At 55.7% G+C, this 18,467-nt stretch overlaps 1 protein-coding gene across 6 annotated transcripts in view; it reads left to right on the forward strand.

Annotated features, from left to right (window-relative positions):
• The window catches only part of DTNB (dystrobrevin beta), a 177,199-nt gene that overhangs the window by 153,897 nt on the left and 4,835 nt on the right, over positions 1-18,467 (forward strand). For 4 of the 6 annotated variants that reach the window (XM_036405162.2, XM_036405161.2, XM_036405165.2 and 1 more), the window contains 2 exons: positions 7,476-7,565; positions 13,125-13,178. In XM_036405162.2, the coding sequence (XP_036261055.1) occupies positions 7,476-7,565; positions 13,125-13,178 (144 nt within the window). The remainder of the gene's footprint in view (positions 1-7,475; positions 7,566-13,124; positions 13,179-18,467) is intronic. The other 2 variants (XM_036405163.2, XM_054518078.1) reach the window with 2 other exon arrangements.

Consider the following 18,467-nt stretch of genomic DNA (forward strand, 5'->3'; position numbering starts at 1 on the left):
CAGTGCTCAGTGCAGGTGTGACAGGCACAGTGTGTATTTATCAGTGCTCACTGCAGGTGTGACAGGTTTTAGTGTGTATTTATCAGTGCTCAGTGCAGGTGTGACAGGCACAGTGTGTATTTATCAGTGCTCAGTGCAGGTGTGACAGGCACAGGGTGTATTTATCAGTGCTCACTGGAGGTGTAACAGGCACAGGGTGTATTTATCAGTGCTCACTGGAGCTGTGACAGGCACAGGGTGTATTTATCAGTGCTCAGTGCAGGTGTGACAGGCACAGTGTGTATTTATCAGTGCTCACTGGAGCTGTGACAGGCACAGGGTGTATTTATCAGTGCTCACTGGAGCTGTGACAGGCACAGGGTGTATTTATCAGTGCTCAGTGCAGGTGTGACAGGTACAGTGTGTATTTATCAGTGCTCACTGCAGGTGTGACAGGTACAGTGTGTATTTATCAGTGCTCAGTGCAGGTGTGACAGGCACAGTGTGTATTTATCAGTGCTCAGTGCAGGTGTAACAGGTACAGTGTGTATTTATCAGTGCTCACTGCAGGTGTAACAGGCACAGGGTGTATTTATCAGTGCTCAGTGCAGGTGTAACAGGCACAGTGTGTATTTATCAGTGCTCAGTGCAGGTGTGACAGGTACAGTGTGTATTTATCAGTGCTCAGTGCAGGTGTAACAGGCACAGTGTGTATTTATCAGTGCTCAGTGCAGGTGTAACAGGTACAGTGTGTATTTATCAGTGCTCACTGCAGGTGTGACAGGTACAGTGTGTATTTATCAGTGCTCACTCCAGGTGTAACAGGTACAGTGTGTATTTATCAGTGCTCACTGCAGGTGTAACAGGTACAGTGTGTATTTATCAGTCCTCACTGCAGGTGTAACAGGTTTTAGTGTGTATTTATCAGTGCTCAGTGGAGCTGTGACAGGTACAGTGAGTATTTATCAGTGCTCACTGTAGGTGTGACAGGTTTTAGTGTATATTTATCTGTGCTCAGTGCAGGTGTAACAGGTTTTAGTGTGTATTTATCAGTGCTCAGTGGAGCTGTGACAGGTACAGTGAGTATTTATCAGTGCTCACTGTAGGTGTAACAGGTTTTCGTGTGTATTTATCAGTGCTCACTGTAGGTGTGGCAGGTTTTAGTGTGTATTTATCAGTGCTCAGTGGAGGTGTAACAGGTTTTAGTGTGTATTTATCAATGCTCACTGCATTTGGCCTTCTGGAATTATCTCTGCCCTGGCCTGAAGGAGGTGCTGCCAGAAGGAGGTGAGGGAAGAGGCTGTAAAATAGCAGCAGAGGAGAAGGAGTGCCCATGGGCACCTCAGTACTGACAGTGGGGCACCTCAGGAGTGCCAGTGGACGTCTCAGGAATGCCTGTGGGCACCTCAGGAGTGCCAGTGGACACCTAACTGGTGCAAATGAACACCTAACTGGTGCCAGTGGACACGTCAGGGGTGCCAGTGGACACCTAACTGGTGCCAGTGAGCACTTCTACCTGGTTTTTGGTGCTGCAGCAGCAGGAATGCTGTGGGATGGCCCCTCTGAGCCCTGCAGCTGCTCTGGGAGAAGGACATGCCTTCTCCTCATGCCATGGGCAGGAGCAGAGAGCAGAGCAGCCTTTCCAGGAGGCAGGATGCCAACACCAGCAGTCAGCGCCCCATCTGTGCTGGGGTGCCCAGTTCCCTCCTCTCCATCTCCACAGTGAGTTTGGTGGTGCAGCCCAGAGCTCTCTGCTGATTTCCTCAGCACTGCCTCTCCTTCCCCTGTGCAGGATCCATCCCCAGCCCAGGATGGGGACACAGCTCCCTCTCCTTCCCCCTGTGCAGGATCCATTCTGAGCCCAGGATGAGGACAGAGCTCCCTCTCCTTCCCCCTGTGCAGGATCCATTCTGAGCCCAGGATGGGGACAGAGCTCCCTCTCCTTCCCCCTGTGCAGGATCCATTCCCAGCCCAGGATGGGGACACAGCTCCCTCTCCTCTCCCCTGTGCAGGATCCATTCCCAGCCCAGGATGGGGACAGAGCTCCCTCTCCTCTCCCCTGTGCAGGATCCATTCTGAGCCCAGGATGAGGACAGAGCTCCCTCTCCTCTCCCCTGTGCAGGATCCCTTTCTGTGCAGGATCCATCCCCAGCCCAGGATGGGGACAGAGCTCCCTCTCCTTCCCCCTGTGCAGGATCCATTCTGAGCCCAGGATGGGGACAGAGCTCCCTGAGCCCCGGGAGGACCCCAGGATCCATTTCATGCTCTCCCTGGCCCATGTTTGTGCGGAGCACAAGAGAGGGAATGGTCCTCGAGTTGCTTGGAGCCCCTGATTATGGCAGGACATGCAGATGCTGCATCTTAGCTCGTTTTCCAGCCTTCCCTGGCGTCCCTGTTGGTTCTGTGTCCATCTGCCTTTTCCTGGGAAGGTGCAGAAGCCATGGCAAGGCAAACCCCTCCAGCAGAGTCACCCCACAATGTTCTTCACCTCCTCCTTCTGCTGATGGATCCATCAGGGGGTCCTTGCTGCCTCTGCCTAAGGACTGCCCCTTCCTCAGGACCTGCTGTGGCTTTCCCAGGTTTTTATCTTGTGGCTTTCCCAAGTTTTTAACTTGTGGTTTTCCCAGGTTTTTAATTAGTTGCTTTCCAGGTTTTTAACTTGTGGCTTTCCCAGGTTTTTAATTAGTGGCTTTCCAGGCTTTTAACTTGTGGCTTTCCCAGGTTTTTAACACCTGACAGGATCCCAGATATGTGTTGTGAGGAACCAGGTGTCAGTGGGGACCAAAACAAACCCAAGACATCCCTCAGCACCCTGATTCTACTTCAACAAAAGCATTTCAATTACTCCTGCTAGCTTTTCCACATCCACCAGACATTAAAAATGCGACGGTTGCGCCTCTCGCTGTGCTGAGGGCACAGAGGGCAGGGACACCAAGGGCTCCTTTTCCCTCCCACGAGCTGCCCCATTATTGGGGGGAACTCTGGAACAGGAAAGCTTTGAAGAACTGAACCCCGGAGATCTTGGTCTGACAGTCTTGAGATTAGAAAAGTTCCCTCCTCAGATGATCTCCTGATGTTCCACTGAGCAGAGGATCACCAAGGCTGGCACTGGGATGGTGACCAAGTGTAGGTTTAGAATAAAACCTGGTGGTTCCTGGGTGAAATACTCGGATACAGAGGCCACCGTCTCGTTAGAAAATCAATTCTGCTGTTGACCATCTTGGAAGAGAAGAAGACAGTCCCTGGGGAACCCTCGGATCCAGCACTGCCCACAGCAAGGCTCCTCTCATGACAGCCACAGTGGGGCTGATTCTCTTGCAGGAGAAAATCCTGCAAGAGCAGACTCTGCCATCATTTTCCTGGAATGCTCCTCCCAGAAAGGCAATCTGCACAATTAGTGCTGTTCCATATTAATCACACAAAATCTGGCAGGGCCGAGGCCGGCAGAGAGCACAGGAAGCAGAAGAAAATGTCCATTTCTTCACTTAATAAAATAATGGATTGTCCCAGGCAGGAGATGTCTGGGTGGGCTTGGTGACATTGTCCAGCTGCTCCACAGCAGGGACACCACCCCAAGCTGCTGCAGCCTGGCCTTGAGCCCCTCCAGGGATGGGCACATCCCTGATCCAAGGGGGTCGTGGCCTTCAGGAGGCCCCACACAGCCCTGTGGGGTGATCCCTGTGTCAGTTTGTAGTAGAAAAAAAATTAAAATAATTTTTTAGACATTTTAAAAATAATTTTTTATTGATAATATAAAGAAATAAAGTTTAAAATTTTCTTTATTTTTTTTATTAAATTTTCTTTTATTTTCCTTTTAAAATCTTAAACCTACTTTACCTTTCTCCTAAACCTATCTCACAACAAAAAAATAAATACATTAATAACTAACCAGCAGTAAAACACACCATACTCAAAAAAAACTCAAAAAATCTAAAATTAACAAACCAAAACCACTACACAAAATTAGTGGGGTTTTTTGTTGTTGTTGTTAATTTAAAAACAGAGGTTTTAAGTTTTTTTATCTTTGACATGTGTGTTTCACAAAAACATACTTCGTTTTTTAATAGTTTAATAGACTATGAGTTATACAAAAAGTTTTGTATTACTTTCCTAAATTTCTTTTTATTCCAAACAATAACACAGCTGTGTGCCCGTGCTCTCCTGGCTCTTCTGGCCCAGCTGTGGCCACTGGTGAGGGGGCCACTGGTGGTCACTGGTACTGTCCAGCAGGGTGACCATGGCACTGCTGTCCAGGGTGACCAGGACAGTGCTGTCCAGGGTGACCAGGGCAGTGCTGGTGCTGTCCAGGGTGACCATGGCACTGCTGTCCAGGGTGACCATGGCACTGCTGCTGTCCAGGGTGACCAGGACACTGCTGGTGCTGTCCAGGGTGACCAGGACACTGCTGCTGTCCAGGGTGACCAGGACACTGCTGCTGTCCAGGGTGACCAGGGCACTGCTGTCCAGGGTGACCATGGCACTGCTGTCCAGGGTGACCATGGCACTGCTGCTGTCCAGGGTGACCAGGGCAGTGCTGCTGTCCAGGGTGACCATGGCACTGCTGCTGTCCAGGGTGACCAGGGCAGTGCTGCTGTCCAGGGTGACCAGGGCACTGCTGTCCAGGGTGACCATGGCACTGCTGTCCAGGGTGACCAGGGCACTGCTGCTGCTGTCCAGGGTGACCAGGGCACTGCTGTCCAGGGTGACCATGGCACTGCTGCTGTCCAGGGTGACCAGGGCAGTGCTGCTGTCCAGGGTGACCATGGCACTGCTGTCCAGGGTGACCAGGACAGTGCTGCTGCTGTCCAGGGTGACCAGGGCACTGCTGTCCAGGGTGACCATGGCACTGCTGCTGTCCAGGGTGACCAGGGCAGTGCTGCTGTCCAGGGTGACCATGGCACTGCTGTCCAGGGTGACCAGGGCAGTGCTGCTGCTGTCCAGGGTGACCATGGCACTGCTGTCCAGGGTGACCAGGGCAGTGCTGGTGCTGTCCAGGGTGACCAGGGCACTGCTGCTGTCCAGGGTGACCATGGCACTGCTGTCCAGGGTGACCAGGGCAGTGCTGGTGCTGTCCAGGGTGACCAGGGCACTGCTGCTGTCCAGGGTGACCAGGACACTGCTGCTGCTGTCCAGGGTGACCAGGGCACTGCTGCAGTCCAGCAAGGTGACCATGGCACTGCTGCTGTCCAGGGTGACCAGGGCACTGCTGCTGCTGTCCAGGGTGACCAGGACACTGCTGCTGCTGTCCAGGGTGACCAGGTCATTGCTGCTGTCCAGAGTGACCAGGGCACTGCTGGTGCTGTCCAGAGTGACCATGGCACTGCTGTCCAGGGTGACCAGGGCACTGCTGCTGCTGTCCAGGGTGACCATGGCACTGCTGTCCAGGGTGACCAGGACACTGCTGCTGCTGTCCAGGGTGACCAGGGCAGTGCTGTCCAGGGTGACCATGGCACTGCTGTCCAGGGTGACCAGGACAGTGCTGCTGCTGTCCAGGGTGACCAGGACACTGCTGTCCAGGGTGACCATGGCACTGCTGCTGTCCAGGGTGACCAGGACATTGCTGCTGTCCAGGGTGACCATGGCACTGCTGTCCAGGGTGACCAGGGCACTGCTGCTGCTGTCCAGGGTGACCATGGCACTGCTGTCCAGGGTGACCAGGACACTGCTGTCCAGGGTGACCAGGACACTGCTGCTGCTGTCCAGGGTGACCATGGCACTGCTGTCCAGGGTGACCATGGCACTGCTGTCCAGGGTGACCAGGACACTGCTGCTGCTGTCCAGGGTGACCATGGCACTGCTGTCCAGGGTGACCAGGACACTGCTGTCCAGGGTGACCATGGCACTGCTGCTGTCCAGGGTGACCAGGGCACTGCTGTCCAGGGTGACCATGGCACTGCTGCTGCTGTCCAGGGTGACCAGGACACTGCTGCTGTCCAGGGTGACCATGGCACTGCTGCTGTCCAGGGTGACCAGGTCATTGCTGCTGTCCAGGGTGACCAGGGAGTGTCCAGGCAGCTCAGGGTGACCAGGGCCAGCACAGAGCCCTTTGAGGAAGAGGATTCCTTCCTCCAGGAAGAGGGAGAATTCCAACACTCGATCCCACTGGGAGCTCACAGCCCTGAGGGTGGGAGGAGCAGCCGGGGGCTGTCACTGTCACTGCCACTGTCCCAGGGTGACCAGGGCATGGGGCACACGGGGCTGGTCCAGGGGCAATCTCCATCTCCCCTGAAACAGGAGTCTCTTCAAGCCAGGTCTCATAAGCTTTTGGAGATTCATTTCACACCCAAGATAACTCAGCTTATTTTTATGCCTTAGAAGGCATAGAATCAGCAAGATGGTTTTTGTGGTGGCAGTGTTAGAAACAAAAAAGTTTTAATAAAAGGCAAAATAATAAACTCTTTGCAGAGAAAAACTAATCTAAGTGCAAGAAACCCTCTTGCCCCTGGTAAAACACCTCACAAAAGCCATCAGTTTCTTAGTTCTCTTCTTTTTCTAGTAAATTGCCTGAGCAAGACTTTTTAGCTCCTGCCCAATTAACTATCCTTAAGTTTAAAATGAAGTCCCCCAAGCCCTATAAAACACCTTTTTCACTTAATCAGAAAGAAAAACTTCTAAACTTATTTCCTTCTTAAAAAGACAAAAGATAGTTTTGTCACTCCATCGACAAAAACCACATTCCTGTACTCCCCTGCTGTGGGAGCCAGCCCAGGTGGGGACAGGGGACACCTGGGGACAGTGGCAGTGCAGCCCTGCTGATGCTGTGTGTGTGTCACTGTCACTGTCACAGGGTGGCCAGGGCATGGGGCACACAGGGCTTTTCCAGAGGGAATCTCCATCTCCATGTCCCCTGCTTTGGGAGCCAGCCCAGATGGGGACAGGGGACACCTGGGGACAGTGGCAGTGCAGTCTCTGCTGACCCTCTGTGTGTCCCTATCACTGTCACTGTCACTGTCACAGGGTGATCAGGGCATGGGGCAGGGGCTGTTATGGGGTGAATCTCCTCCATGTCCCCTGCTTTGGGAGCCAGCCCAGATGGGGACAGGGGACACCTGGGGACAGTGGCAGTGCAGCCCCTGCTGATGCTGTGTGTGTCCCTATCACTGTCACTGTCACTGTCACAGGGTGACCAGGGCATGGGGCACACGGGGCTGTTCCAGTTCCATGTCCCCTGCTGTGGGAGCCACTCCAGGCGGGGACAGGGGGCCCTGGGGACAGTGGCAGTGGCAGTGGCAGTGCAGCCCTGCTGATGCTGTGTGTGCCCCTGGGTGAATCTCCTCCATGTCCCCTGCTTTGGGAGCCACTCCAGGCAGGGACAGGGGGCCCTGGGGACAGTGGCAGTGGCAGTGCAGCCCTGCTGATGCTGTGTGTGCCCCTGGGTGAATCTCCTCTATGTCCCCTGCTTTGGGAGCCACTCCAGGCAGGGACAGGGGGCCCTGGGGACAGTGGCAGTGGCAGTGGCAGTGCAGCCCTGCTGAGGCTCCGTGTGTCCCTGCCAGGTACGAGGAGGAACCTGCGCAATGACCTGCTGGTGGCAGCTGACTCCATCACCAACACCATGTCCTCGCTGGTGAAGGAGCTGCACTCAGGTAAGGGCTGAGCCACAAGGAGAGCTGGGAGCCACAGCTTGAAGATTTGCCCTTAGGTTTATTTCCTGTTAAAGCTGGTTTTCTATTAACTTTCATTTCTGTTGAAACTGGGTTTTCTGTAACGTGAGGTTGCATGTCCTTAGTGACAAATCATTTTTATAGCCAGCACCACTGGCCTGGGCAATGCTGGGTGATGATCTCAATGACAGAGTCACAAGACAGAGCAGGTTTTTGGGGTGAGTGTCCCCAAATTCCTGCAATACCCGGGCAGCAGGTGAGACCCTCTGCCTCGACTCCCCATCAGATGATGCAACCACATCTCAATAACTGTACAGGAGGCCATTTTCATCCCTTGTGGTTAAACAATGACGTGGAAAACAGATAATTACTCCCTCTGAGCCTCTTCCCCGTGCCAGGGGAGCTGAACACCCCTCTGGGGCTGGGGCAGGTCCTGCCTCTCCCAGGGAAGTGTCCCCTGGCCCTTGTCAGCAGCAGGGCTGGGACCATGCAGTGCTCCAGCACTAAATCCTGCTTCCAGGAGGGATTTCTCCATGGAAAGAAAGGGTTGTCAGCCTCTGAGAGGGGCTCTCCAGGGTGCAGTGCCATCCCTGGAGGTGCCCAAGGACAGACTGAAACCAGTGCTCTGGGCTGGTGACAAACAGGGGAGCAGTCACAGCTTGGAATCTGTGGAGGCCCTTGGGCAAGGTGAAGGTGCTGTGGTTCTGTTCTGGGCTGGTTTTGCTGCTGAGGATGAAGTGCCCTGTGTCTGTTCTTGCCCTTGGGCAAGGTGAAGATGCTGTGGTTCTGTTCTGGGCTGGTTTTGGTGATGAGGAGGAGGAAGGGAAGTGTCCTGTGTCTGTTCCTGCCCTCTGGCAAGGTGAAGGTGCTGTGGTTCTGTTCTGAGCTGGTTTTGCTGCTGAGGATGAAGTGCCCTGTGTCTGTTCTTGCCCTCTGGCAAGGTGAAGGATGCTGTGGTTCTGTTCTGGGCTGGTTTTGGTGATGAGGAGGGAGGGAATTGTCCTGTGTCTGTTCCTGCTCCCTGCTGGAGCCAGCACCAAATTCCCCACACGTTTTGGGTGACCCACAAGGCTCTGCCATGGTGGTGGTGGAGCCTCCAGGGATGAACAGGGTGGGTCTCACTGCCCAGCAGTAAATCCCCCTCCAGCCCCATGTCCTGGCAGCAGAGGCAGCTCGAGTTAATAAAGTTGTCCATGGATGACACAGCACCAGCAGGGCCGTGCCAAGGCCACCAGCTCCCCCATAAATCACCTCAGCTCTGCCCCCGAGGCTCAAACACAGAGAACAAACCTCTGCCCGGAGTCTGCACTCGTCCCTTTTTGCTTTCCAGAGCAGAGGGAGTGTTGTAGAATCACAGGATTGTGGAATAGCCTGAGTCAGAGGCACAGGGATGATGGAGTCCAGCTCCTGGCCCTGCCCAGGACACCCCAACAATCCCAGCCTGTGCCTGAGGCCATTGTCCACAGCTTTCCCCGCTCTCCATCCCAAAGCCCCTGACGCAGCTCCAGCCACCCCCAGGGTCCATCCCTGGCCACCAGCCATGCCAGGGACCTCCAAAGCTGTGTGCCTCACCAGGGAGTGGGAATGAAATGAAAATGGAGCTGCTGACAGCCTCGTGCCCGAGGAGATGCAGACACCAGGGAAGGCTCTCCTGAAGTGTCTGAGACGGTGTCATTTGTGCAAATGAGGAAGAGCATGAGTTATCCTCAGCTGATGGAGCCAGCAGGATTTCACACATCGTGTCCCATGGGGAGCTGTGGGAACAGAGAACTCCTGCAGCGTGGGGAGGGCTGGGATCCAGGGGGGCTGCAGCTCCCTGCCTGCTCTGCTCTGCTCTCCCCCTGCCATTCCTTGATTCCCTGCCCTGTCCCTGCCATTTCCTTTCCTTTCCTTTCCTTTCCTTTCCTTTCCTTTCCTTTCCTTTCCTTTCCTTTCCTTTCCTTTCCTTTCCTTTCCTTTCCTTTCCTTTCCTTTCATTTCCTTTCCTTTCCTTTCCTTCCCTTCCCTTCCCTTCCCTTCTCCTGTCCCTTCCCTGTCCCTGTCCCTGTCCCTGTCCCTGTCCCTGTCCCTGTCCCTGTCCCTTCCCTGTCCCTGTCCTATCCCTGTCCCTGTCCTATCCCTGTCCCTGTCCCTGTCCCTGTCCCTGTCCCTTCCCTGTCCGTGTCCCTGTCCCTGTCCCTTCCCTGTCCTGTCCCTGCCCTGTCCCTGTCCCTGTCCCTGTCCCGTCCCTGTCCCTTCCCTGTCCTGTCCCTGCCCTGTCCCTGTCCTTTTCCCTGCCCTGTCCCCATCCCTGTCCTGTCCCTTCCCTGTCCCTGTCCCTTCCCTGTCCCTTCCCTGTCCTATCCCTGTCCCTGTCCTGTCCCTGTCCCTGTCCCTGTCCCTGTCCCTGTCCCTGTCCTGTCCCTGTCCCTTCCCTGTCCCTTCCCTGTCCTGTCCTGTCCCTGTCCCTGTCCCTGTCCCTGTCCCTTCCCTGTCCCTGTCCCTGTCCCTTCCCTGCCCTGTCCCTGTCCCTGTCCCTTCCCTGTCCTGTCCCTTCCCTGTCCCTGTCCTATCCCTGTCCCTGTCCCTGTCCCTGTCCCTGTCCTGTCCCTGCCCTGTCCCTGTCCCTGTCCCTGTCCCTGTCCCTGTCCCTTCCCTGTCCCTGTCCCTGTCCCTTCCCTGTCCTATCCCTGTCCCTTCCCTGTCCCTGTCCCTTCCCTGTCCCTGTCCCTGTCCCTGTCCCTGTCCCTGTCCCTTCCCTGTCCTGTCCCTGTCCCTGTCCCTGTCCCTGCCCTATCCCTGTCCCTGTCCCTGTCCCTTCCCTTCCCTGTCCCTGTCCCTTCCCTTCCCTTCCCTTCCCTTCCCTTCCCTTCCCTTCCCTTCCCTTCCCTGTCCTGTCCCTGTCCCTGTCCCTGTCCTGTCCCTGTCCCTTCCCTGTCCTATCCCTGTCCCTGTCCCTTCCCTGTCCTGTCCCTGCCCTGCCCTGTCCCTGTCCCTGTCCCGTCCCTGTCCCTTCCCTGTCTCTGCCCTGCCCAGAGCAGGGGGTTCCCCAGGAGGGGACACACTCAGCAGCCCCACCCCGTCCTCCCAGGGCTCCCCAGCATGCCCTGATGGCCCCAGGCACCTTCTCCTGCCATGGTGCTGGGCAGGGATGGCTGGAGAGCAGGGAAGGTTCATCCCCAGAGGTGCTGGCACTGCCAGGCTGCCCAGGGATGGGCACGGCCCCGAGGCTGCCAGAGCTCCAGGAGCCTTTGGACAGCACTGCCAGGGATGCCCGGGGTGGGATTGTTGGTGTTGGTGTGTGCAGGGACAGGGGTTGGACTCGTGCACCTGGGGGTCTCTTCCAGCTCAGGGTATTCCATGATTCTGTGATGGAGCTGTGGAGTCACAGAACTACAGAATCACAAAATCCCTGAGGGTGAAGAAGGTCTCCAAGCCCCTGAGTCCAACTGTTCCCCCAGCACTGCCAAGGCCACCACTGCCCCGTGTCCCCAGGTGCCACAGCCACACCAAAGTGCCACTCTCACACTCCCAGGGCTGCTGGGCAAACACTGATCCCATTTTTACTCCATTTTTACTCCATTTTTGCTCCACCTGAGCTCCAAAGGAGCTGCTTCAGGAGGTGCTGCTCTGCAGGGAGCCAAGGCAACGCTGGCTGTTCCTGACCCACCACTGAGCTCCAGGTGACAGTCCTGGTTATTCCAGAGCTGCCTGATCTCCTCAGCTCCAGGTGACAATCCTGGTTATTCCAGAGCTGCCTGATCTCCTCAGCTCCAGGTCACAATCCTGGTTATTCCAGAGCTGCCTGATCTCCTCAGCTCCAGGTGACAATCCTGGTTATTCCAGAGCTGCCTGATCTCCTCAGCTCCAGGTGACAATCCTGGTTATTCCAGAGCTGCCTGATCTCCTCAGCTCCAGGTGACAATCCTGGTTATTCCAGAGCTGCCTGATCTCCTCAGCTCCAGGTGACAATCCTGGTTATTCCAGAGCTGCCTGATCTCCTCAGCTCCAGGTGACAATCCTGGTTATTCCAGAGCTGCCTGATCTCCTCAGCTCCAGGTGACAATCCTGGTTATTCCAGAGCTGCCTGATCTCCTCAGCTCTCCCTTCAAGGACCCACTGGAGCTGTGTGACCCCCACATGTCACCATCCTGCTCTCAAAGCCACCAAGGACGTGCCTGCAAGGTCCCCTCTGGTCACATCCACCCTAAACACCTCTGGTTCTGCAGCTGTTTTGATTCTCCAGCTGCTTTAGCCAACCTAAAATAAATGTTTGGGTGACTTCAGCTAATGCTTCAGGTTTAGATAGCAAACATTTGTCCAATATGACCCCCAAGAAACCATTTCCACCTGTTTAGTTGGGGTTTTTGGCCAAAATCAGTGGGTGTTTGGCCAATCCCAAGAGATATTCAAATATCAGGCACATTTATGGGATCATCCCCAAATAATCTTTATGTTCCTGTGGATGCATGGGAACAGTGAGTTCCTCACCTTCCCAAGGCATCTTCAGACCCTCAAGGATTGGAGATCCTTGGCTCTATGTACATGACCTGTTGTGTCAAATTTAATTTATTTATTTTTTTTATTTAATGATTTAATTAATTTTAATTTAATTAATATATTTAATTTATTACATATATATACATTTTATATATTATGTATTATATATTATATATATAATATATATAATATATATAATATATAATATATAATATATAATATATAATATATAATGTTATATAAAATATTATATTATATATAATATTTTGTATATTATTAGACATAATTTATTTTATATAATAATATATAAATATTATGTATAATATTTATATATTATATAATTTATTATATCTAATATTTGTAAAATATATCATATATAAATATTATCTATTTAATTTATTTTATTTAATTAATTCCCCTGCAAATTTAATTAATGCAGGGGAAAATCAATGTTTAGTTGAAGATGCTACTCCCTATAACAGTAAATTCAAAAATCAGACTTCATGGTGCAACCATACTTCTTTAGTTCAGCCTACATTTGATATTCCCCTCCAGTTACCACATAGAATATGTGGTAATAACAAAATAAATAAAATCGCAGAATGTTTTTAATTAGTGGAGATGAGGTTTGGCCTGCTCTCCCAGCACACATCACAGCTGTGCCTTTCACTGGGGGCTCTCCCTGCCCTTGCAGCAGTGACTCCACCCTCAGGATAGCCACCAGCTGTTTGCACAGGTCCCAGGGAAGTGCTGGAATGAGATAAGAGCCACCACCTGCAGGAGAATGTCACCTTCTGCTCCCACTCTGCTGTGTCAAAACAGCAAAAACCAGTCAAAAACCAGTCAAAAACCAGTCAAAAACCAGTCAAAACCCCTGAAGGGGCTTAAGGGCCCTGTGGATGTGGCACTGGGGACTTGGGGCACTGGTGGCCTTGGCAATTGGGGGAACAAGTGGACTCGATGGTCTGAGGGATTTCCCAACCCCAACAATTCCAGGATTGCCTCTCTCCTCTCACCCCCCTGTCTCATGTCTGCTTTTCCTCTTTGTGTTTTCCCCTGAAGCAGAGGAAGAAGACGAAGAAGAAACAGAGAAGCTGCAGAACGGGAAGGACCGAGGTGAGGGGACAAACGTGTCTCAGAGCTCTGCAGCGTTTTCTGATCACTCCTCTGGGGCTTCACTGACTCCCTTTGCACCCCACGGGGGCCTCTGGGTGCAGGTGGATGGCCCTGGGTGCAGGTGGCTCTGGATGCAGGTGGCTCTGGGTGCAGGTGGATGTCCCCAGGTGCAGGTGGATGGACCCAGGTGCAGGTGGATGGCCCTGGGTGCAGGGGGATGGCCCCGGGTGCAGGTGGATGGACCCAGGTGCAGGTGGATGGCCCTGGGTGCAGGGGGATGGCCCTGGGTGCAGGTGGATGGAACCAGGTGCAGGTGGATGGCTCTGGGTGCAGGGGGATGGCCCCGGGTGCAGGTGGATGGACCCAGGTGCAGGTGGATGGCCCTGGGTGCAGGGGGATGGCCCTGGGTGCAGGTGGATGGAACCAGGTGCAGGTGGATGGCTCTGGGTGCAGGGGGATGGCCCCGGGTGCAGGTGGATGGACCCAGGTACAGGTGGATGGCCCTGGGTGCAGGGGGATGGCCCTGGGTGCAGGTGGATGGAACCAGGTGCAGGTGGATGGAACCAGGTGCAGGTGGATGGCCCTGGGTGCAGGTGGATGTTCCCAGGTGCAGGTGGGTGGCCCTGGGTGCAGGTGGATGGACCGAGGTGCAGGTGGATGGCCCTGGGTGCAGGTGGATGGCTCTGGGTGCAGGTGGATGGACCGAGGTGCAGGTGGATGGCCCTGGGTGCAGGTGGATGGCTCTGGGTGCAGGTGGATGGACCCAGGTGCAGGTGGATGGCTCTGGGTGCAGGTGGCTCTGGGTGCAGGTGGATGGCTCTGGATGCAGGTGGATGTTCCCAGGTGCAGGTGGATGGCCCTGGGTGCAGGTGGATGGCCCTGGGTGCAGGTGGATGGCTCTGGGTGCAGGTGGATGGCCCTGGGTGCAGGTGGCTCTGGATCAGGTGGGTGGCTCTGGGTGCAGGTGGGTGGCTCTGGGTGCAGGTGGATGTCCCTGGATCAGGTGGATGTCCCCAGGTGCAGGTGGGTGGCTCTGGTGGAGCAGGTGGATGGTTCTGGGGGCAGGTGGATGTCCCTGGATCAGGTGGGTGGCTCTGGGTGCAGGTGGGTGGCTCTGGGTGCAGGTGGATGTCCCTGGATCAGGTGGATGTCCCCAGGTGCAGGTGGGTGGCTCTGGTGGAGCAGGTGGCTCCCGGTGCAGGTGGCTCTGGGTGCAGGTGGCTCTGGGTGCAGGTGGCTCTGCGTGCAGGTGGGTGGCTCTGGATCAGGTGGATGGCTCTGGGTGCAGGTGGCTCTGGCAGAGCAGCCCCCTGGCAGGTGCTGTGGCACCTGTCACATGTCACCTCCCAGCCCCAGTCCCTGTGCCCAGCAGCTGCCATGGGCCAGTGTTACACAGAAATGTGAGAGAGGAGGAGGAGGAGGAGGAGCTGCTCCAGAGGCTGCGAGAAATCACAGGGCTGGCTCAGACAGAGTGTGGCACTCACCAGGACAGACCCTGAGCACTGGCACTGTCACCTGCCCAGTCCCTGCCCATGGTGACTTTGGCTGGACAAGTGTCCCTGTGCCAGTGGGGATCCATCCCATGGTGACCTTGGCTGGACAAGTGTCCCTGTGCCAGTGGGGATCCATCCCATGGTGGCCTTGGCTGGACAAGTGTCCCTGTGCCAGTGGGGATCCATCCCAGAGTGACCTTGGCTGGACAAGTGTCCCTGTGCCAGTGGGGATCCATCCCATGGTGACCTTGGCTGGACAAGTGTCCCTGTGCTGATGGAGATCCCATGGTGACCTTGGCTGGACAAGTGTCCCTGTGCTGATGGGGATCCATCCCAGAGTGACCTTGGCTGGACAAGTGTCCCTGTGCCAGTGGGGATCCATCCCATGGTGACCTTGGCTGGACAAGTGTCCCTGTGCCAGTGGGGATCATCCCACGGTGACCTTGGCTGGACAAGTGTCCCTGTGCCAATGGGGATCCATCCCACGGTGACCTTGGCTGGACAAGTGTCCCTGTGCCAATGGGGATCCCATGGTGACCTTGGCTGGACAAGTGTCCCTGTGCCAGTGGGGATCCATCCCAGAGTGACCTTGGCTGGACAAGTGTCCCTGTGCCAATGGGGATCCCATGGTGACCTTGGCTGGACAAGTGTCCCTGTGCCAATGGATCCATCCCACGGTGACCTTGGCTGGACAAGTGTCCCTGTGCCAATGGGGATCCCATGGTGGCCTTGGCTGGACAAGTGTCCCTGTGCCAGTGGGGATCCATCCCAGAGTGACCTTGGCTGGACAAGTGTCCCTGTGCCAATGGGGATCCCATGGTGACCTTGGCTGGACAAGTGTCCCTGTGCCAGTGGGGATCCATCCCATGGTGGCCTTGGCTGGACAAGTGTCCCTGTGCCAATGGGGATCCATCCCATGGTGACCTTGGCTGGACAAGTGTCCCTGTGCCAGTGGGGATCCATCCCATGGTGGCCTTGGCTGGACAAGTGTCCCTGTGCCAGTGGGGATCCCACAGTGACCTTGGCTGGACAAGTGTCCCTGTGCTGATGGGGATCCCATGGTGACCTTGGCTGGACAAGTGTCCCTGTGCCAGTGGGGATCCCACAGTGACCTTGGCTGGACAAGTGTCCCTGTGCCAGTGGGGATCCCACGGTGACCTTGGCTGGACAAGTGTCCCTGTGCCAGTGGGGATCCCACGGTGACCTTGGCTGGACAAGTGTCCCTGTGCCAGTGGGGATCCATCCCAGAGTGACCTTGGCTGGACAAGTGTCCCTGTGCCAGTGGGGATCCATCCCATGGTGGCCTTGGCTGGACAAGTGTCCCTGTGCCAATGGGGATCCATCCCATGGTGACCTTGGCTGGACAAGTGTCCCTGTGCCAGTGGGGATCCATCCCATGGTGGCCTTGGCTGGACAAGTGTCCCTGTGCCAGTGGGGATCCCATGGTGACCTTGGCTGGACAAGTGTCCCTGTGCCAGTGGGGATCCCACGGTGACCTTGGCTGGACAAGTGTCCCTGTGCCAGTGGGGATCCCACGGTGACCTTGGCTGGACAAGTGTCCCTGTGCCAGTGGGGATCCCACAGTGACCTTGGCTGGACAAGTGTCCCTGTGCCAATGGGGATCGATCCATCCCATGGTGACCTTGGCTGGACAAGTGTCCCTGTGCCAATGGGGATCCCACAGTGACCTTGGCTGGACAAGTGTCCCTGTGCCAGTGGGGATCCCACAGGCAGTGCCACCCCTGTCACAGGAGGTCCCTGCCTTTCAGCCCTGTGTCCCTGGTGTCCCAGGCTTTCCCCCTGTGCTGAGGAACCCGTGGCCCATCCCAGGCGTTATCCCAGAGCTGGGAGGGATCCTCGTGGCCTCAGGGTTTTCAGGGCAGCCCGAGGGAGGGAAGGCCGGGATCTGCTCCTCTCCTCGCACTCCAGGAGCCACCAGGAAGCTCCTCCCAGGGACAGGACCTCCCTCAGGGCTCTCTTGGCTTCTGCTCTGGATGTTCCAAACCCAAACAGAGGAACAGCCTTGGCCGGGTCTGAATCAGCCCCGGCATTTGTCTCGCTTGAGCCAAAGCCCAGTCCAGCATCAACAAAGCAGCACTTTGGAGCCTGCTTTTGTTACACACACATTTCCTGCTGGCTCAGCTGCTGCAGCACTTCTCCCAGAAGAGCTCATTGCCCTGAGCTTTCCCATCCCCTGCCTTGTGCAGAGCACCCAGGTGTTTGGAACCGCTCTGTTCCTCTGCCCACCCGCGGCTGAGCGCGGTGGGGAGCTCGATTTTGGCTGAAACAGGAGATTTTCAGAGCAGAACCGAGTCTCAGGACCCTCTCTGCCCCAGAACATTCCTCATCACTGGAATATTTGAGATGCTTAGCAGATGATCCGCGCGGCTTTTTCCAAATATGCATTGTGTCTGGCATGGGAAACGGGACAGGGGGAGGCTGAGGCATGGCAGATGGTGGATGGAGCAGAGATGGAACACTAACTCTCCCCAATTACTCCAGCCCAGACGTGTCCAAGGGCAGAGCTGGGTCCAAGAGCCTCGGTGTGGAATGTAAATACTGTCCCTGCCAGGGAAAAAAGCACTTTATTGCAGTCCCAGAGCTGGTGAGGTCAGCCTCTGGCAGGGAGATCGAGGAATGATCAATACGGAGCTGCAGGGGCTGGGGGAGCTGCTGCAGACCCTGTGGCGAGGGGACAGCAGGGAGGGGTGACACCACAGCCAGGGAGCTGTGGCCAGGGTGCTGCAGGGGGGGAGCCCAGGTTCAGCTCTGGCAGCAGCCCTGGCCCAGCAGCATTCTCCTTTTGGGATGAACCAGAGGAAAAAGCAGCTCAGGGGGTCCCCAGCCCCTGCACCCCACCCAGGCCAAGGGAGGGGTTGGTCCTCACGGCCACGGATTTAGAGAATCATCCCAGAGTGGGTGGCTTGGGAAAGGGAGCTCAGAGCCCCTCCAGTGCCACCCCTGCCATGCCAGGGACACCTTCCCCTGTCCCAGCTGCTCCCAGCCCTGCCCAGCCTGGCCTTGGGCACTGCCAGGGATCCAGGGGCACTTCTCTGGGCACCCGGGGCCTGCCCACCCTCCCAGGGAACAATTCCTGCCCAATATCCATTCCTAATCCACCTTCTTTTCATTGAATGCCACTCTGAGGGACAGCATCATCCTTGGGCTTCCTCACAAGTTTCTTCCTGTGGTTATTTCCTATTTCCCTGCTGTGTTTTTATCTTATTCCCAGTGAATGAACCCCAGCCCTCCCTCCCTGCTGGAGAGGCTGACCTTCGATGGAGCAGGGCTGGATTTGGGGGATGAAATCTCGGGGATTTGTTACACACACATTTCCTGCTTTGATTCCTGTAACAAATGCCACTCAGCTTCATCCCCCGTGGCTGGGACTGCAGAGCAGTGTCCCCAGAGGTGTCCCCGCGGTCTCCAGGCTCTGGGGGCACAGCTGGGAGCTGGCAGAGCCTCCTCCATCCCATCCTGGGGTGACACACCCAGCTCAGCCTTGCTGCTGCTCCCTGTGCTCCCCCTGTGGATGCTGGCTCTGTGCATCCACACCTTCCCCCTGCCAGGGCTCACCAGGGGTGGGAGCAGCTCTGCCAGGAGCTGGCCAAGTGCTGCTGCTTCTCCCCCAGGCTCTGTGCTCCTCTTTGGGCCAAGACATGGACCCATGACAGTGTCACCTCAGACTCACCACGTCCTTGTCCCTTCCTTACTGCCCATTTGGGTTCTGTAACCCTGCAACCACTGCAAGGGGGACCAAACACCTGGGATCTGCTGGGTGGGAACTGGTGGGAAC

This window comes from Molothrus ater, chromosome 32 (genome assembly GCF_012460135.2).
Source record: "Molothrus ater isolate BHLD 08-10-18 breed brown headed cowbird chromosome 32, BPBGC_Mater_1.1, whole genome shotgun sequence".
Taxonomy (NCBI): Eukaryota; Metazoa; Chordata; class Aves; order Passeriformes; family Icteridae; genus Molothrus; species Molothrus ater.